The 21,335-nt window shown below is 41.2% G+C and overlaps 2 protein-coding genes across 2 annotated transcripts; one reads left to right on the top strand and one right to left on the bottom strand.

Annotated features, from left to right (window-relative positions):
* The first annotated feature begins 84 nt into the window (after positions 1-84).
* Positions 85-6,169, top strand: MAD2L1 (mitotic arrest deficient 2 like 1). Its single transcript, XM_082238374.1, has 5 exons — positions 85-296; positions 1,790-1,936; positions 3,402-3,522; positions 4,392-4,495; positions 5,642-6,169. The coding sequence occupies exons 1-5, from the start codon at positions 224-226 to the stop codon at positions 5,812-5,814; spliced, it is 618 nt and encodes a 205-aa protein (XP_082094500.1). The 5' UTR covers positions 85-223; the 3' UTR covers positions 5,815-6,169.
* Positions 6,170-6,742: 573 nt separating this feature from the next.
* Positions 6,743-12,878, bottom strand: RPL7L1 (ribosomal protein L7 like 1). Its single transcript, XM_082238373.1, has 8 exons — positions 12,753-12,878; positions 12,304-12,412; positions 11,045-11,208; positions 10,041-10,178; positions 9,051-9,160; positions 8,702-8,916; positions 7,572-7,846; positions 6,743-7,073 (listed from the first exon to the last, which is right to left on the bottom strand). Exons 1-6 carry the CDS (start codon positions 12,764-12,766, stop codon positions 8,708-8,710), a joined length of 744 nt encoding a protein of 247 aa, XP_082094499.1. The 5' UTR covers positions 12,767-12,878; the 3' UTR covers positions 6,743-7,073; positions 7,572-7,846; positions 8,702-8,707.
* Positions 12,879-21,335: the final 8,457 nt, after the last annotated feature.

The raw sequence follows: 21,335 nt of genomic DNA, 5'->3' as shown, positions 1-21,335 counted from the left end.
GCACCAGAACGCTTTACGGCACACGGGCGTCGGGGATAACGACGCTTGCATTGCTGTTGGCCCCACCCCCCTTTTCCTGCTGCGCACGCGCAACGGGGGTGCGCCCTCTGTTGCCTTGTACTCTCGCGCGACGCGAAGCAGGCGGAACTGGATTTTGAATCAGGTGGCGGGAAGATCGCCCGGAGTCCGAGCTCAACCCCCGTCGCCGCCTCGTCCTCTTCGAATGGCGAAGCAGCAGAGCCGGGAGCAGGGCATCACCTTGCGGGGCAGCGCCGAGATCGTCGCCGAGTTTTTCTGTGAGTTAGCCGGGAAAGGAGAGAGGAGGGACTCGGTTGAGCGGGCTGCTCCTAGGGGAGCCGCTTACTCTGGAGTAAGCCCCGCTGAATCCAAGGGGCTTTACTTCCGAGTAGGGACGCCCGCTTAGGATCGGGAGGAGGGGATGCTGCTGCGAGGGAATGAGGGCGCCCGAGCTGGAGGGGAAGGAGCGGGACGCAGCATAGGGCAGCCATCCTTTCTTCTCTTTTCCTTTACTTTCCCCCACGTTGATTTATTTGCTTTACACAAACATCCTGTTGCTGAGGGTATAGCGCCCCACAGCGTGCCAGCAAAAGTTTGCATCGCAATATAAAAGAGAGAGAAAAACCTTAATGGCTATGCGTGGAGTAGCTTTCCAAGGTAAGGAGCTCCACTCGTTTGCCCGGGAGTAAGCGCCCTTGAAAAGAACGTGCTTCTGAGCAGGCACCTGTAGTATTGCGCCGTCAACCTCCTTGGTTGTGTACTTCACAGAAGCTTATAGCTGTAATAAATATAAGGTACCACAAGACTTGGTTGTTTTAGATGTTGATAGTCACACACGTCTGTAGCACCGCGCTGGTGAGTTTTCCCAGCTTTGTGGACAAAAGCACTGGATTGCACTGCCTGTTCTCCTTAGAGTCCTTATCTGCTTTCATTTTAAACTTTATATCGGAAAAAGGGTAACTCTTTAAAATAAGCATGCTTATTCCAATTTGTCCACTCTTGGGCCAGTTATGAGCATTTGTGGTTTGGCTTAAGCTTCCCTTCAAGTTAGTATCCCTCAGCCATAAGCCCTTGTAGACATTGATTTACAAACGCTTGCCATATTACTTCATCTAATTGAAGTATTGTGAGAGAGCAGCATTACCTGTTTCACATTTTGCATAAGTCCACCTGATATCATTTAATCAAGTATTCTATGAGCTGTGCAATTTCAGTTCTAGGTGTAAGGAAAAATTATGATACAGATAGCAAACATAAAGTTGGAGGTGTACAAATAACCTTCGACACAAACTTAGGTCTAAAGATGATTGCTTTCATTAAAAAATAAACAATGTGAAGTTACGTTTTAAAGGTAACAATGTAAGATTTTTGGCAAGTGTAGCTTTAACCTACTCACTGTAGTATTAAATTAGAAGTTGCCCTGACCAAAATGACCACATGTGCAATTATTAGAGTCCTTATCTGCTTTCATTTTAAACTTTTAAACTGTATGTTGAAAAAAGGGTGACTCTTTAAAATAACCATGCTATGTGTGCTACTGGTTTGTAGCCAGAATAAAATAATAGACTGCTAATTCCAATTTTGTCGGCCAATAGCTTTGGCACCTGGCATGAACTCTGCCCCTTGAGCCATTATCTCTGCCCCGCAGAGAAGATTGCCACTTATAAAAACAGGCACATGCTATGCTTTCTGCTGGAAGCAACTGAAGGAATTTAAAAGTAAGGTGATGGTCCTTGTATTGTTAACACTTGAATATTTTTTTCCCTTCTAGCATATGGTATCAACAGTATCTTATACCAGCGTGGGATCTATCCTGCTGAAACATTTACACGTGTTCAGAAATATGGACTTACTATGCTTGTAACTGCAGACTCTGAACTTAAAAATTATCTGAACAATGTGGTGGGACAGCTAAAAGGTATTTTTTATTATTTCCTGACAGTTTTCTTATTACTGCATAGAGATTAAGAAAACAACACAGTCCCTGTCCTCAGACTTACAATAATTTAAAATGACCCTAGTAGCTCAACAAATTGGCCAAAACGTAGTTTTAAAACTTTCAGCAGTTTCCCTTAAAGAAAATATTGTTGTCAAAATTGCACAAAGTAGATGAATACAAGATCTTTCTTTGGATGACAGTGCCTATGTGCTCTCAGCAAAATCTTATGCCACCTCTTGTTTCTTTTCTATTCAATCACTTAAAGGGCAGACATCAGAAAAGCAGGATTACTAACCTTTAAAATCATAACAGAAGAAAAATGTATTGTCTGCCTGCCTAAAAACCATCAAATATAGGTTCAGTTAGACTTACGTAGGAGAGGGTTCCACAACTGGGGTCCTGCCAGCACCTTGAATTAGACCTAGAAACAAACTGGAAGCAGTGCTGATGGAATAAGACTGGTAACATGATCTGAATAGTGAGCACCAGAAAGTATTCTGGCCACCAAATTTTGCACTGATTGTAGTTTCTAAATGCTCTTATAAGGGCAGCTCCTTTCAGTAATCTAACCTGGATGCAGCAATTGGCCAGATTTGTGTTCTTTAGGAAGGGACATAGTTGGAGAATCAGTTGAAGCTGAGCAGACACTTCCTTTTTAAAGAAATGGAAAGGTAGATAAACTCATCTTTATTGGGCTTTTGCATCAGTGAAGTGCTGTTTCTGCAGTCTCCAGAAGATAGTACAAAGGTAAACACTCCTTTATTCTTAGAGTCCTTTTTCACGATGGGAGCAGTTAGCAGCAACCTCAATAATGGGTGTTGGTAATACATTTGTATTACCTTTGTAATTTGTATATACCTTGCATATATGTTCCAGAACTCTGAAATCACTACTGCTAGATGGGAGCAACTGGTAAAGCCTGAAGCCATATAAGGAGATAAGTTTGTGTGGCAAAACATACTGTGGACTCCCAAGCAATTTAGAAAAACAGGTCCACTACCAAGAATACAGAAGTTGGCCATTCCTCGTGTATAAAATTAAGTCACCTCATTTATGTTCAGTCAAACCTCAGTTGTTGAACGTAATCTGTTCCGGAAGACCTTTCGACTTCCAAAACATTTGACAACCAAGGATCAAAGGGCAAAGTCAATGGAGAAAACCGGAGCAGTTACTTCCGGGTTTTTGGCATTTGGGAGCCAAGGATTGACTATATAGGAATACTGTTTGAAATTTTTATTTAGTTGAAGTTCTGGCATAATTCTTGCACATCAGGCTTCCTACATCAAGTGTACCATGTGTATCCTATAAACTGCAGGTTGCCTGTATGGTTAATAGTTTGCAGAAAGACAGTAGTAGTGTTTATTTCAGGTGGTTTAAAATGTTTTAAGGGTGTGTAACACTGGGACTTCTGGGAAGCTATTTTTCGTCTTGGTTTTTTTCCCAGAATGGCTCTATGAATGCCTAGTTCAGCGGCTAGTAGTGGTGATCTCCAGTAAAGAAACCAGTGAAGTTCTGGAAAGGTGGCAGTTTGACATTGAATGTGACAAAGCTGCAAAGGATGAAAGGTAAGTGCATTCAAACACCATTGTTTCAAACAACGCAAAATGTAGGCATTTATTCAGCTTTGTATTCAAAATGTGCTCTTCCCTCACCCCAGGCCCAAAAAAGCATATGGTAAATTGTGGTGACAACTTAATTGTCTTGTAGAGATGGATGATATGGATATGCTTGTGGATATAGAGATATGTAGCTGCCTCCTTCAAAATGGGGACTTCCTAAGGGGGAGACGTGGCTTGCAAATGAGTAAAGCAAGGGTTGTCGTTGCAAAGTGGTCAGCTACTGCATTCTAAGGCCTGGGGTGTCAGTAGCAAATGCACACAAGTAAAATGCTATAGATGTAGGCTAGGAGTGGGGGAAAAGATTTGACCGGCAGACCAGCTCCTGACCTCCGCCACCCTACCCCACCCTCGTGGACCATTCTGACAGATGGGTATGTCCTGTCAATTGCATGACATCAAGTGACCGAAAGTAAGCTTTTCCCTTTCATCACTGCTCTGAATTCACCAAGCCACAATTTATAGTCAGGTATTGACTGCACTTGGAGTAAAAAGTCCAAAATTCTATAGCCTAGCACATACCTGCCTGAAGTGGGCTTGCCAGAAGTGTAACTGTAAGGCTGCTAATTGTTCCTGTCCCACCTCTGGTGTTGCATAGGACATCAGATGTGGAGTAGGTTTAGGGTCTGCCAGGCCTAACTTGGCCTGTAAGCCAATGGTTCTGCCTCCCTGGCATAGGCAATGGAAACCTGCAAAGCAACCACACCAAACATGGCATATAATTTGGACCAGTGGATATTTACTATGTAAAAAACTAATAGCTTTGTTAATTTATGATGTCAGACTTGTTTAATGACAGCTTTTGATTGCTATTTTAGTGCACCGAGAGAGAAATCTCAGAAAGCTATACAGGATGAAATAAAATCTGTTATCAGACAGATAACAGCCACAGTAACTTTCCTTCCTTTACTAGAAACAACATGTAAGTATCTTGTCACTTGATGCTCTTGACAGAATGCAGCAAATCTATTTGGGGGCTTATTCATAGTATAGGCTACAGAGCAAGGAAATGAGTACTGCAACTTGATACATTTTCACATACAACCGAATTTCTGTAAAGAAGTGCATTGCCAAACATTTAAGGGATGTAAACAATTTATCTGGCATAAGGTGAACAATGAGTTAATTTTCAGATGATGCCATATTATTTTATAAAATCTGAGTGGGCTGAACAGCTGCAAAATAGTCTCTTCAAACTGGATGGTGCTGTATCCTTTCCCTGCCCATGCTCTCCCCAGCCTTTTCTCAGTGGTGCTCTGAGATCAGGTGTAACACCTGTTGGAAAGAAAATAGGGTGGGATAGCAGGAACAGTTATAGGGTGGAAGGGAAGAGGCTTATCACCCTCATCCCGCCCGCTTACTCACACTTCACAGCAATTCAAACAAGCAGACTGCTGCTGTTTGCAGAAAATGCTGTCAAAAGTTCAATGAAAGTGATTCACATTAATAATAATAATTTTATTATTTATACCCCGCCCATCTGGCTGAGTTTCCCCAGCCACTCTGGGCGGCTTCCAATCAAGTGTTAAAAACAATACAGCATTAAATATTAAAAACTTCCCTAAACAGGGCTGCCTTCAGATGTCTTTTAAAAAGAAGATAGCTGATTATTTCCTTCACATCTGAAGGGAGGGCGTTCCACAGGGCGGGCGCCACTACCGAGAAGGCCCTCTGTCTGGTTCCTTGTAACCTCACTTTAAGTTGACATAACATAGATGGGGTCTTTCATGGGAAGGAAGGCTGTAAGTGTAGTGGGCTGCATCAGTAAAATTGTTTGGAGGCATTAAAACTAGACAATGACCCTAAATCTGGTTAACACTCGTTCAGTAAACTGCAGTTCTGATAATCCAATTTCAACATATTGTAGTTAGCCATCAAGTGATGGATATGAATGAATGATCCAGTCCTAATTTGGTTCAATTAATGTATTATTGCAGCATTAATACAGAAAAAGTATGAATGTGCTTGAATTTTAAATACAAGCATACAATTTTATTCTACCCTTAAAAATGAATTTAGAATATAGGCATGCAATATAAATCTAGTAACACTGGGTTTTTCCTTGCAGGTGCATTTGACCTGCTGATTTTCACAGACAAAGACTTAGCTGTTCCAGAAAAATGGGAAGAGTCTGGTCCACAGTTCATTGCTAACTCTGAAGAAGTTCGTCTTCGTTCCTTCACAACTACAATACACAAAGTCAACAGTATGGTGGCCTACAAAAAGGACAGCTTCCCCTGACTCTGCAAATAAGACTGTACATAAGCTTCCTCTTAACTTCTTTAGCAAATAGTAATTACATTCTGCATAGATCCTTTGTGTTCCAGTAAAACTAACAGGGAAAACATACTTTGTACATAGCTTAAATATACTGTGGATATATTTCTAAGAATGAATGCTGAAATTCTGTTATTTGATATGCGACTGAATTTCCTCACTCTGGTTATTACAGGAGTGTGGACTGAATGTTTTTAATTGTATTTTGTAGGATAAAAAAATAAAGTAGAACTTCAACTGATCTTTGTATCATAAGTGTCCTGTATAGCTGCCTATATTTACTTAGGTGAGTCTACTGCCAATAAACTACTTAATTTTGTCTGTGTTGTGGCGAAGGTTAGCAAGAATATTACAACCTTAGGGACTGGAAATATCAGCTTGATCTGGCTCACAGCCCTGCACATACTGTAGCTGTTAGGCTTAAGACACCTAGGATTGGCACCAATGAGTTTTTCCTACTGATTTTAATTGCTGTGGAGCGTTTTCACTAAAATATTGGCATCTATATATACACAGCCATACCTTGGTTCTTGAACTGAATCTGTTCGACTTTCGAAAACGAAGGCGTGGCTTCCGATTGGCTGCAAGAGCTTCCTGCACTCAATGGGAAGCAGCATCAGACATTCGCATTCCAAAGAATGTTTGCAAACCGGAACACTCACTTCCAGGTTTGCAGCATTCGGAAGCCAAAACGTTCGCCTCACAAGGCATTTGACAACCCAGGTATGACTGTACTGCCATCCTGACAAATTGTCTCTAGCTTAATGTTTCCCTCTGCAGCTCTACTAATGGCTAATGAAAAAACTAGGTTTTTCCCCAAGTTTATTTATGCCAGGAGGGTGGACAAGGGGAGATAGTTGATGGTATATAAGCAAGCACCACAAAGCAAAAATTTAATAAATCTTTTTATTCGAGACTTTACATACAAAAGAAGTTTGAAAACTACGTTCAAAGTGGCTATTTTAGACATGGGCTGACCAAAGGGTTTGACAGGAGAATTTAAGGCATCAACTACTTGCCAGCCAATTCAAGCAATCTGGGAAGAGGATCCTGACATGTTCAGGATATTCCTGCAGAATATGATCACCAGGTTTAGATCATATTAGGTTTCCTACTCCCAAGCGTGCATCTTAAAAATGCCAAGTTTTCCCACTTTTGTATTCAAAATGCATAATGAAACTCCATGCAAAAAGCATTGCTGGGTTTCAAAACATCCCCACTGTCTTTGTAAGCCAGTGTTTCCCAACCGGTGTTCCGCGGCACACTAGTGTGCCGTGAGACACCGGCTGGTGTGCCGTGGGAGGGAGGCGGGCGAGAGGCGGCGGCGGCGAGGATCCGCGTCGAGCCGGGGGCGGCTCCGCGGTGGTGGTGCCGAGCGGCGGGGCAGCGCACGCAAAAGGGAGGAGCGCGAGACAGCGGAGGAGGAGGAGGCCGGCATGTCCGGGCAGCAGCAGCAACAGCAGCAACTCCCGGCGACGGCTCCTCCTCCGCCCGCTATCGCCGCCACCACCACAACAGCCGCCTCAGCCGCCGCTCAGTCCCTCGCTCTGCTGCCTCCTCCCACCCCGGCAAGGGGAAGGGAAAAAACGTTCACTTTTGTGCGTCCCTCCCGGCGTGACGCTGCGCGCTGACGTCACGGGGCGGGGCTTTAATGGTGGTGTGCCGCGAGATTTTTTTCCGGTAAACAGGTGTGCCGTTGCCCAAAAACGTTTGGGAAACACTGTTGTAAGCAATATATTAATTTCAGAGGGCTGTGCAAGTGGAATTTTAGGAGTTCTTCCATTCTTTTTCCATTCTATGTGCAGGATAACATTTAAATCACATCTTGGATCTCTTTCAACTCAACTATGGAAATGTAGTTTCACCATCACACAGTGAGACAGAGAAAGGAACAGAAGTATTGTCATGTTGCAGTCTCAGGCGTCTCTGAAGAGCCAATGTACATCATGGAGTACAAATAAATATCTTCCAGAACATCCTTAATAACGTTCATAACCTGTTAGAAAAAGTAAAAAGAAATCACTATAATTATGTTTAGTGCCTACTGAAGAAAGCTGTTGGAAAAATATTAAAAGCAAATGTTACTTTTATGACTGAGCTGGAAAAAAAGTATACAAGGAAGTTGCTGTTGAGAGTTAAACTCATTACTGTCTAGCACACAAACATGCAGTGTAACTGGAGATGGAATCCTGAACAGTTTAAAAAACCCACCTCAAAACACTGAGAACTTAAGATGCTGCTTGGATTTAACTGCTCTTTAAATGAATTGGGGTTATGAATTGCCAGTTAGTTATGCTTTCATAGTATGTAAGAACCTAAACTACTATTACTACTGACGGGAATTTTCTCCACCTTTCTCTGAAGCATATGACATAATATACACAAACCATGTGGATTTTTATAAAGTATGATCCACTGCAGAGTAAACTTTTAGTCCTGCTCTGTTTTTTGAATACAACTTACTGGAATCTACCAGAAGCTGCCAAACATGAGGACAACTGAATATGAAGTCACACGAACTTGTCTCATTCTGGCCCAGACCATCAGTTCATCAGTCTCTGTACTCTACAGGAGGTCCAACTCTGCTACCCAATCCTGCAAATTTAAGATGCTGAGGAGTCAAACTTCAGATCACTCCCATCTTCTGGTTTTATACCCCGAGATTGAAACTTGATGGTTTTGGCTTCCTTATCTTCCTATAAATTTCACAATCCAACAGCACAATGAATAATTTGAGATGTGGTCCACTTTTCTGAACTATGGCCATTCTTCGTAAGGAACTCCAAGACCATTTTTAACATATAACTAAGCAGTAATTGAAATCCATAAAAGCCGGTGTTAGAGCACCCACCTGAGCCTAGTTCAAATGACGGATGAGTTTGTTGATTCCACTACCTCGAAATCCAGTATCACCAATCTCTTTGTGGAACCCTGCTTTATTGCGGGCGGCGTGGCGAGCTACTGACAGGTGGAACGGCCACAAGAAGTTGTTGACTTCATGAAAATGTTTCCCAGCTGAGTAAATTTCATGAATAAGATCTTCCAAACAAATAATACCGGAGTTTCCTAAGAGGGAGAAATGATTTTAGAAACACAGTAACATCCAATTTCTTTGGTCATTTCACTACCCTTTTCTTAGATCACAATAACGCACATGCTGCCCCAAAGCTTAGTGTCCTCCCCTACATAAAATCTCTTACCCAAATGCTCCTCTATCAGAATGTTGTCTGTCAAAGCAAGCTTTTTCTTATTGACCTTTGCATGGCCTCGTTTCAGGATCAACTCTCGAATAGATTTCAGGTTCGGATAACTGTAAACAAAATTAGTGGTGATGTTGCTGGAGAATTTTTCAAAAACTACAAGATCCTTCCAAAATGGCAACTTACTTGGTAAGTAACTGCTATTTAGCTCCTATAGAATGGCCACAACACTAGTCATTTTAAAGCACAGTATGAAACAGTTTCCTACTTGTTTTTAATACTCCCGCCATCCTTAGAACATACCTCTTCTCAATGGGACTCAAGGTATAGAACTAGGCAAGATTTGTGCAAACTACTGCTCCAAGACAGAATGCATTGTGGCATGTATTTTTATAATCAAAGTTTTGATGTTGTATTAACAGCCTATTTTATAGTTCAGTTACGAAGTGGATTATTGCAGCATATTCATGCCTAAATTGTTTTCAGAAGACAAATGCACAAAATCTTCTTTGAAGCAGACTGCAAATGCCGCCTGATCTGAGCCCAACCTGTGTTGCATAATTAACCCCCTGCACAAATGTATATTATGCTGTTAACCCACCTTCATACAAAACATCTATTGATGTCAACAGATAAAAAGACCCACACTAAATATATCAAATGTATATATAGCTATATTTAAAGTCAGGCTAATAAGCCCTGGATGATTGTACCATTTCCAAAGGCAGCAGTAACACACACACAGAGAGAGAGAGAGAGGGAGAGGGAGAGAGAGAGAGAGAGAGAGAGATTCCATCCCCATCCTCAAAAAGGTCACAGAAAAATAGATTGAGAGCAGTTTTGTACTTGCCAGTTCATCTTTCCTGACATGCCAGTATTAGCATGCAAAAAAGAAATCTACTTAACTTTTTCGAAGTTATGGTGCCTTTTATATTCATTTCATTGCCTTTAACCATCCCTCCCACACACAAAAATAAAAGTTGTACTAACCCCCATGCCACATAAGGCTCCACAGTACGCAGCATTTTCAGAGATGTTGGTGACAATTTAACAAACGTGCCACTGTAAATCTTTCTCAACCGTAGCCTATGTATGACATGCCGCACGCGTAGGCTCACACCTTTAATTCTAAAGCAAAGTAGAAGAAATCAGCCAAATTCTCCCCTTGGACAGAAAGCTCCATAGTCAGCAGAAACAAATATAGATATGCATTAACAATCACCTTTTTACATTTTCTTGAAAGTTGTGTCCTAAAGCTACAGCCCGATGTTTCATTTCTCCATTCAGCAGGAAGCAACAAACTATGAGCCCTGGGCTTAGCGGAGGCATAGGGAACCTCCAGCCCACAGGTCATATTTGGCCCACAAGGCTGTTTTTCTCTAGCCAGAGCTACTCCTTTGCCATCAGTTGTGGAGTGGGTAAAATCATAACTGTAAAGGGACAATAAGGGGCCCGTTTCTCTGCAAACCGGATTTGACAGCAGTAAGTGCAGGCCCCAATTGTCGAAGCAAGAAGTGCTTTGTTGTCCAAAGGTCCATTGAAATCAAGCCCTTCTGTAAAGGAAAAAAGCTTAACCTGGTGTCATAATGACATCTGATGGGTGCCCCTGCCTACATTTTGAAGTGCACTATGGGTGTGGGAGGGGGGACATCAGGAACCTGTCACATCGTTGGATCAAATCCCCTACCCTTGGGCTTAGCAAAATGTCCAAACCAATGCTCATGGTTTGCTTCACTCAAACAAACCAAAAGCAGGAAGCCAAGGTTTGCTGTTATTGCTTTTATTCAGTGTTCAGTTCAAGAAGGTTTTTTGTTCTGTCATAATTCATCAATACCACCAATTCACTCTTCTGCAAACATGTCCATGGACGGTAACTTATTTTTTAAAAAAACAATCCACATAATCTGCACAAATCGGAAAACTAGAATGAGCAAAGCAGTGGAAACCAGCAGATTGCTGGAAAACTAAGTTACATATGACAAACAGATGCTTACTCTGCAATCCGTACTGCGAAAGCCAGTTTGTGTCCCTCAGGCATTAGCAGCAGCCGGGGCTTATGTTCCATGCGCCTCAAACGGACATCATCTCTGTGTTTCCGATGAGAATCCCGCAAAAATGTCTCAAGACGTTTGAATCTGATTTGTTTTCCTTTCTGATGCTACAATAAGGAAATTAAATTTTAGAAGATATGCCTTTATTTTAAGTCACTATCTGTATGCTACTCAGTTCAGTACATAATGGTAAACATGTTTTTTAAATACAAAATGTTCAGAACAATGACATGCCAGCTGTTGTACAGCAATGAAGAGTATCATAGTTTTGTATCTTTGGGGTTATGCCCTAAAATACAGGGAAACTGTTATAAACAAAATAAAGCAATAACAGGATATGAACTTCCAATACATCTATTCACAATGTGTTTTATCAGCAGCCGCAAAACACATAATATACCTAGCTAACATGTGGCCTACTGTTATAACTGGAAAAAACACTTACTCCCTTCCTGGATGACAGCATAAGAATATGGGAGCAAGCACACCTGAGTGACTGATAATATAAAGGTCAAATAATTTATTGGAAAACTGAGCATTTTCAATTGTATCAATACAATAAGTTACAGGGCGGTGTTTAACCCCAAATTTGTTGGAAGCGGTATAGCAACAGATTATCTTAATTTAACCTAACCTTATTTCTGCTATCTGAACTGAAATACCTATGTGGTTATTTCTTTTTCCTTTTAGAAAAAGGGCTGGTTTTCAATTTAAGGAGCTTAATCTACAATTGGGGCAGGCAAGTTACCATGGAAAAGTAGATGGGATGTGATAGAATTTGGAACTTTATATCAAAGTGAGCATTCTAGTTTGATTCAGTCACAAAATGGTTCAAGCAAGTCTTGGTTACAGAGTCATACAGAGGTACTTCAAGAAAAAGGTTTGATAAAGGATGGACAGAAAAAGTCATTCTAAGAATACGTTGTGAGGGAGTACCTATTCTTACAATACTGGAGAGGTGAAAAGGGTGATAATGTTTCCTACAAATCCAAGTAAGCAAGACTACATCCTTCTAAAGCAAAAAGATATACACCCTTGATTTCTACCACTTCTCTTTTCCCAAGGATTTTAACTGAAACCTGATTTTACATTACATGCATCATTTATCTAACATTTATTACAGCTGGCCTGATCAAGGGAATTCCTGCCTGAGCTGATCAGGGGAGCGTACAATGTCCTGACCTACAATATGCCTCCCCTACCTTTCTTTTGTCCAACAGCGCCTGCTTTGCTTGGGTGGCTTTGATTGCTTGATACGCCTTTCTTTTTTTCAGTAGATTTTCTGGCACCCGGGGAATCTTCTTTGGTGGTCTAAAACACAAGAGTTTGAACGCGTCAGACAGAACACAAAAACAGATCTAATGGAAAGCGATTTTCACACATTCATATACATAATGCATTGCACAAATGGGTCCTATGCAAGGACTTAATTCGTTCTAGTAAACATACACACAGAATACTAGAAGCAGTGGTTTTCCATATCGTACGATCTCCCTCCACCGATCCAGTACAAAGCACTGTGACCCGTATCTATTGTTCTTACAGGCTTCTGACTATGCCTCCATCCAACAAACAAAGCAGAAGCCCAAGCCCTCCCCGAGGATGGACACGGATTCTCCCCCGGTCTACTTCTTCCCCCTCGAAAACTCACTCAGGCTCCGCCATGTTTCCTCGCCACCTGTGTCCCGTTTCGATCCACTACGCATGCGTACCCCTTCCGGAAGGAAGCGTTTCGCATCTCACACACAGGCGCGTCGAGGCGCTGCCCTTAAATGGCATGGTTTAATCCGCTCTAGGATCTATCTCTATGGTTCTCGTCCTCAAGAGATATACGGCAACCCTAGCGTTATAGAGCTAAGAAAATTTAGTGACCCATCTCATCGTGCGAACTTCCGGGTTCATTTTTAAACATAGGTTCCATCCTGGGGAGAGCAGTGAGAGCTGTCCATAAAAGAAAATAAGCGGAGAATTCCAGGGTTTAGGGTAGCTGTCATAAAGCAGCAGCGCTCAGAAGAAGAAAAAACCCAGTACAAAATGCACTTCCCTCCCCTTCGTGTCTTATTTCGTGTTGAAAAAAATAATCTTCAGTTTTAAACCCCTTTTAAAATGTTCATGCTGATGCCTTGCGAGAGTGGGGCGAGGGGCGGTGAATGACACATGGGTTACAACAGCCTTGTAATGTAATGGATATGTTCCATTTATGCATGTTAAAAAATACCCCCCCCAAAAAAAAAAAAGTTCCGCACTTCTGTTTACACGAAAGAAGAGCTGAATTATAAGAATGAAGAAAATTCCTGAGTTTTGCTGCTGTCTTTGTGGCAGCGGAGAAGGGGGCTTGTAAAATGAGAGCGTTTTCCATGGATGTCCATTCGCAACTCTCCCAGTTGGATTATTAAAATGGGGAGCTGTCCTCGTCAGTGACATCCACCAGGCAACATCCCAGGGAGGGAGTTGAAAGAAGAGTTCAATCCTGTGGCGTCCAAATTGTGATTTGAAAATTGTGGTGTGGCTGCTGGTGTGCAGGGCAGCATTCTAGGAAATTAAGTTATTGAACTTGGAAGTGGAATATCTCATTTCATTGGAGAAAACAGGAGTGGTGATTATTCTAACACTTGAGGCCCAATTTATTTTTATCGATTGACGGTCGTTTTATATATGTGTGTGTGTTTGTGTGTGTGTGTGTGTAATGGGATCTTGAGAGGGACGCGGGTGGCGCTGTGGGTTAAACCACAGAGCCTAGGACTTGCCGATCAGAAGGTCAGCAGCACTTTACATACACAGTTTTTCAGGTATCAAGATTAATAGGAGGAGGATCTTGGTAGACCCTCTTAAGTGTCGGAAATCGTGGCTAAGGAGACGGTTTTCTCTGTGGCATCTCCTAAACCCCATTGCCAACTGGGGCAGGTGGAGCTATGCATCATTCTCACAGGGATACTAATCCAAATATAGTGTACATATTTAAGATCTAGTATGTGTTTTCTGTAGATTGATGGACTGCTGGATGGCCGGCCATGGTGAAGGCTAGGACAACATGCCAACTCCATCCAGTGGACCAGATTGGTGCTCTCACATATTCATACTAGCTAAAAGATATTTTTATCCTATTATGTTAGACCACATTATGTAATCGCATAATAACTCTTCTTATATCACAGCCAAATAAACAAATGTGATAATGATTCATTGCTGGTGCAGCTTTATGGGCAGAAAAGCTGTGATGCAGTGCAGCATCATTCCAAATAGGCAACTGAACTTTAAAACCACAAGATCCTTGATGCAATGCAACAGCAATCAGAATCCTGTACATGCTGTACATTACAATATTATGGAGAGCTTGAACTGTGTCAAACCTTTTTTAAAAAACAAGTAATTATAAACATGAACATATAATTGGGCAAACTTTGTCATAGCCAGTGGGTTTTCTATCGAAACCATCTGCAAGTCATCCCAGTGACTTAACAAATGACCAAAAAATAAAAAATAAATCCCCATCTCATTATGGTAACTGCTGGGAGCATTAAGCACTGATAATAGTTAGATCTCGGTTGCTTGTGCTATAAGCTTCTTCCTAGGAATATATTTTAATCATGGCCACACCTTTTAAATTAGCTTTAAGAAAGGTTGACTTGCAGGTGTTCCACCTTTATTTTCTTAACACTTAGAGATGTGTTTTCCAAGCATTGTTTCTACCCAAAATGTTAATGAAGTTCAATATCTCACTTTGCAGGTGCAAATTAAATCCAGTTGCTTTCTGCAATGTCTCCTCTCAGAGTATATGTAACTCAGGAAAATTTGGATCTCCATAAGTGTGACCATAGTAGCCTCATGCGATGAGATTAAATGCTTGCGCAGTAAGTCTCATAAAATATACTGTAATCAAATGGTAGAATTAAGTATGCTTAAGTCTTAGCTGTCAAATGTCCCTTATTTGAAGGGACAGTCCCTTATTCCAGCGCCATGTCCCGCTGCTGTCCCTTATTGATGGATGTCCCTTAAATGTCCCTTAAATGATGTCCCTTAAATTTCAAAGGAAGCAGCTCCTCTCCCTCCCTCCCTGCCGGCCAACTGTGTTGCTTGGCTGTGTTGCTCACTCAATAAGAAGTCTAAGAACGACTGGGGGGGTGGAGCTTGCATGCCTTGTGTGTGGCTAGTTAATGCAAGCTGAGGAGGTTTTTGAATGCTGGACGCCATTTTGTTGCACGTGCTGCTGCAAACTTTGCAGTGCAAAGCCAGCCCGGGGAGCCATCTTGAGGCTGCATAGGCCTTGTGGTGCATGTGATTCAGATTCTATTCAGTTGAACCTCTGGTTACAAAGTTGGTTGGACAGTGTTCTCGAAGCTACCAGCATGAGTTCGACCAGACTGCAGGAGGATAGGAAGACTGGAGTGCCTGGAACAAGTGAGGCTGCAGATCCCTTATTTTGGCTGCTGGTCCCTTATTTTCAAGGCTGCTGGTCCCTTATTTTTAAGGCTGGTCCCTTATTTTCAAATCTGTAAGTTGACAGCTATGGCTTAAGTCCATTAAAATCAATTGACTTAAATATGCTTAACTCTTGTGTTGGGAGTATGGCTTTAGTTATGTCTGCAGTATTCATCTTCAAAACTCCCATCTTGGATAATTTTGAAGCAGGGTGAGCAGTGATAGCAGTTAGCAAACTACTGTGGGGTTTTGTTGGGAGCTGAGAGAATTTCTCTCCTTAACAATTTTGCTTTAAGCAGGATTTGATTTGATTACATATTCCCGGTCTCTTTGATTAATTGATGTAAATTTGTATAAACATATCTGGTGTAAGAGCTCTGCCATAAAGTAACTTTATCCTTAGAGACATGTAATCGTAATATAAATATTATATTACAAATATTGGCGTTATAGTCAATGCAGGTATCAGGGTCACTTGCACAGCTGTGTATATATTTCTGCTCCTTCCAACAAATCTGTGATATTCATTGAGCAATTTTTTGGGGGGGCAACAATACATGTGCTATGTTATGAAAATTAATAGTTTCATTCTGTAGTGTTTCCTTCATCTTAAGTTATTCTTCCATGCTGTGCAAGTAATCTCATATCCTTTGTTTTGTGGGACAAGAGTTTAGATATTGATTCTCACAGGAGAGCTAAACAGGCAATAGTATCTGGCTAATGTTTGTGAACATATATAATTCACATTAAAATATGGTTTTGAATATAATATATTAATGCATTGGCAAGGCGTAATCACTGTAAAACAATTACAAAATCTCCCATTGGTTTGAAAGCCATCAGGATTTGGTGTAAATGCCAAAAAGAGACAGAAATGACAAATGCTAAATATTTAAAAATTAAAAGCAATAGCATCAGAGAATCTTGAGTCAGGGCATTTTTAAACTCATCCTAAGTAAACTTGAAGCAATACAATTCTTTTTGCTTTGCATATTTTAAAATCTAGGACAGCTGATCAAAAACTAATCATGGAAGACCCGCATTAAAACAAGTACATGGTTGCCTTCTCCATGAGCAGGTAAGGAGTTCTCTTGTGGGGGGGAGGGGGACCAGTCAAATATGTGCACCAACTGGACAGCAGATAGCCAAATATTTGAAGGCAAAGCTGGAACAGATGCATTGCATGTACAAGTTCTTCTATTCAATCCCTGTTTTTAATTCATTGTAACCCACTCTGGCTGGAACCTGCTGGTGAAAAACAGATCATCATAATACCCACCACCATCTCCAGTTTAGGAGGTTCTCTGATGGCAGAACCGAGAAAGATTTCTTCCTAAAACCTTCAATAGCTGATGCCAGAGAACATAAGCAGTGCAGTACTTGGCTAGATAGACTAAGGATCTGACCATGTACATTCACCTGTGTTACCTGCATCACATAGCTCTGTTGCCTGAGTACATAAGGTGTAGGTAATTTGTAGAGTTGATTGGTGCCTGTTTGTTGCTTACAGTGTGGGGTTGCTAGTGTGGGGGTTACTGGGCTTGTAGGGTTGAAGGGGAGCTTTGTAATACATATATGTGTAGATACGCATGGGGTTGCATTAGGATGTATCCATTAGGTGGCTCCCTCTACAAACATTAAAGTCCTGACAAATTTTCGCTTCATAATTTACAATGCATGCACACCGTATCGTTTTGCCAGCAATTGTTTCCAGAAGCTTTAAGGGGGCAGAAGAACTTTAAGAACTTTTGAGCTGTTGCTCAGAACTTCACTAACCCAGAAAACTTTTCACAGTCTGCCATCTCACCTCCCTGCTCACGTTTCTCTCACCTTCCACCCATGTGCACGAAGAGCTGCCAACTGAGGCAGGCTTTTCTTACATCTAATGTAGAGGATGTGAATATGTCCAAGCTGCCTTAAGGACACAGTCAGCTGGCTATATCCCAGCTTGTGTCTGCCACCACCTCTCCACTCACCTGAATTCCTGAGAAAAAGAAACCCATACTAAGAGCTCCCCAGTCATCACTAAGGATGGAAGGCCACATTCATTTCAGCTCTGTTTTTCATTTTGCCAGCCTCAAATTCAGTTCTCCATATTTCTGCAGCAACTTGTGAATAATTATTTTTTAATCCTCATACAAATTATTCAGCATTTTAGCGTGAATTTCTCTTAAACACATTTTTGCTTGCTGTTTTGACTAATATACACATTGTTGCTAGCAAACTATCCTAGGATACAAATACACTTTGTATGATAATTTCACTAATACATTCATTACTGCACTGCAAAATTTGGATTTATTTGGTTCTCATCTTGATAATGATAATGATAATGATAATGATAATGATAATGATAATAATATTTATACCCCATCCATCTGACTGGGTTTCCCCAGCCACTCTGGGCTGCTTCCAGCAAAATATAAAAAATAATAAAATGTCAGGCATTAAAAACTTTCCTGAACTGGGCTGCCTTCAGATGTTTTCTAATAGTTGTGTAATTCTTTATCTCCCTGACATCTCTTTGGAGGGGATTCTACAGGGAGGGCATCACTGCTGAGAAGGATGTTGAGAAGTTGGGATGTGTTCGGAGGGTGACCAAGATGATAAATGGGGTGGAAACCAAGCCTTATGATAAATGATTGAGGGAGCTGGGTATGTTTAGTCTGGAGAAGAGAATAATAATAGCCATCTTCAAATGGTTGAAGGGCTGTCACATGAACGATGGGGTGAGCTTGTTTCCTGCTGCTCCAGAGGGTAGGACCCAAGCCAATTGATTCAAATTGCAAGAAAGCAGATTCTGACTAAATACTAGGAAGAACATTCTGATGGTAAGTGCTTTTCAACAGTGGAACAGACTACCTACGTAGGTGTTATGTACTGAGTTGAATAGGATCCAAACTGCAGCAGTCTGATTGGTCCTAGAACAATAGGATTCAGAATGCAGCAGTCTGATTGGTCCTAGAACAATGCAGCACTATGATTGGTTGGCAGGAACCACCCAATTATGCTCCGGATAGAAGTGAATCCACAACCTGATTGGCTTACAGTAGAATTCCGGAATTAGCCAATCATGTGTAGCCCATTGTGTAAATAATGTATATAAAGCAGATACTTTGAGGGGAGATTCATTCATTCCTCCTCACCATTATGAGCTGAATAAAGAGCATGAAATCACTGAGTATATTTCAGTAGGAAGGTGGTAGGATCCACTTCATTGGACGTTTTAAAGCAGCGGTTGGATGGCCATCTGTCAGGAATTCTTTAGCTGTGATTACTGCATTGCAGGGGGTTGGGATAACCCTTGGGATCGCCTTCCAACTCCACAATTCTGTGATTCTATGATTTGGTGTATAGGATAATAATGTACACAGTTTTGGTTACCCCATCTCAAAGAATATATTTTTGATGGACAAAATACAGAACAGAGTGACTAGCAAATCAGATATGCTTGCTCCTAAGTAAGTCCCACTGAGTCAAATGGGCTATACTCGAAAGGGTGTTTAGGACTGCAGGCTGAAATTTATCATTGGGGTGGAGCTTCATATTTACACAGAAGTATGTTGTACTGTTAGTCTCCTCCCAGATCAGTATACCTAGGATTTGAGTCTCCTCCCAGATCAGTATACCTAGGATTGTAGACTTAGGTTCTTATCCATATCTTTCCTTCTGTTTCTCCAAAAATGGTCATACTTTCTAGTTTCTTTTCATTAATATACAGAACAATTCTTTGGCTACCTTTGAGGTTCGCCCCCTCTCTTGCCAGAAACTACTTTGAAGCTACAGACGGCTGAAGTGGTTACACTGCAGCTGCAGAGTTATATAAGCTCAACCCCATAAATTTGATGCTGCTTTAATAAGCAAGGATTTGGACCTGTCATTCAGCAGAGAATATCGAGGGTGGCTGCATTTCTTTGGGGGAGAAAAGAGAAGTTTGCTCTTTGCATGCAGTACATTAATCAGAAATTCTACTCTTTATATTAGATCTGTTCAAATCATGTAAATCCAAATTAGTAAATTTGTTAAAACAAACAGGTGAACAGACCAGGTTTCGCTTGGCACCCAAAATGACAGCACCAAGCAAATTTGCCATGGGAAGGAAGTTCACAAATTGGTGCCCCCACATAAAAAAACCCCTCTCTTTGGTAGCCTGCCATCTGAAGGTGGTAGGATCTCTTTTAAGGACTTACTGGAGGAGATTTTTAGAATATTATTGCTACTATTCATTACCACCATTGGTAGTACTTTGTCCTCTATTTAAGGCCTAAGATAACAAGAATAGTGAGTTTATGCTTTCTGGAGCAATATTTTTGTCTGCCTGTCTATATTTCATTCTATTTTAGCCATCATTAAACCAATTACCAATTTCAATGTGAGTTGGACTTGCATTCTGCTTTGTCTAGAGCTATTGCACTAATGGGCTACTCACAAGATTTTCTGAACCAGTAAACAAGTGCTTAGGATGAGATACACTGAATGCTTTTAAAGCTGAGGAAGTAGAAGGAAATCCACGGTGTTCATTTTTATTATTCTGAAATAGGAGGTTAAGGAAATATGATGTGCTCTTCAAAAGTGTGACTTTGGTACTGTGTGAAATAAATCATCATTAGCAGTTTGGTGCCAATTAACAAAGGAAATGAGTTGTGAGGACATGCTGGTACTTGGCACTTTAGGGGAGAATTAATTACAAGTGCTTAGAACACCTCTGACCCATACTAGCAAAAAGTTTGAAACTATGGTTAATATGTGCAGAGGCGGACAATCTTTTTGTTCTTGTTGAGGAACACTATCCCTCAGGAGTAATTTGACAGGGGCAAGTTACCTACAGTGAGCAGGGCTGGAGTCAAAATGAGCAGGGCTGCCAATGAAACTTGGGAGGGAGTTAAGAGCAATGGGCCCTTTTTATTCATTTCCTCTCTCCCTTTCTGCCATCTCCTTTTCCTCCTTTTCACCATGAAATTGTGCCAAGAGGACTTCATGGAATTCGGCTAACACCACAGGTTGGCTGCCTCAGCTTTCCAAGAACTTGATGAAATGTTAAAATGTTCTCTTTTACTCCAGTATATGAAAATGATGTCCTTCAAAGTTATTTTCCCATAATCGTCTAGTCTCACCCATTACCCATTACTAGGCTGCTACCTGACCTAAGATAGGTTGCAGTGGCACTACAACCACCAAAGCATAGTAAATTCCCCAAACAGCCTAGGTTGAAAACCACCAAAACTGAATTAGTCCCAATTCTAGGACAATGACTGTTGTTGTTATGGGTTCCTTTGCTTTAAGCTTTCTTCTACATATTGTTAGCAGCCTCGGGTCAGGAAAAAATAATTGTACCCTAGAGATACTGCCACGTTATGCTGGGTGTGGTGCTTGCCTCTGGTGAGTAATTTCTAATGTCCTTTGCAATTTAACAACTCAGCTGCTATGAGTGGAATTATGCATTATGAGGCAAACGTAAGTGCTTTGTAAAGTTAATGAAGAGCATTCAACAATATGCCTTGCCTACCATAATGGAGTGAATTCAGGAACACCAAGCCTTCCATGTCACGTGTGAAACACATGATGCACAAGGCTCGGGAAATGGTTGAAATCTGAATTATATGGATTTCTTCTGGCGTGATGGCAATTTGGTTGTGAAAGAGCATATTTGCAAAATCCAGAGGCTGGGGATTCAGATTGTTTAAGTTTTTCATTTTGTTTTGTTTTCTTCCACATCAAAGGACTGCCTTCCTTTATTTGTTGAGGACTTATGGCGATTACTGGGGAAAGCAAGCCTGTATTCAATTCTAATAATTTTGCAGGATAGAAGAAAGAG

This window comes from Podarcis vaucheri, assembly GCF_965113315.1.
Source record: "Podarcis vaucheri genome assembly, chromosome: 9".
Taxonomy (NCBI): domain Eukaryota; kingdom Metazoa; phylum Chordata; class Lepidosauria; order Squamata; family Lacertidae; genus Podarcis; species Podarcis vaucheri.
Note: the sequence above shows the minus strand (reverse complement) of the source record. Positions and strands in the feature narration are given on the sequence as shown.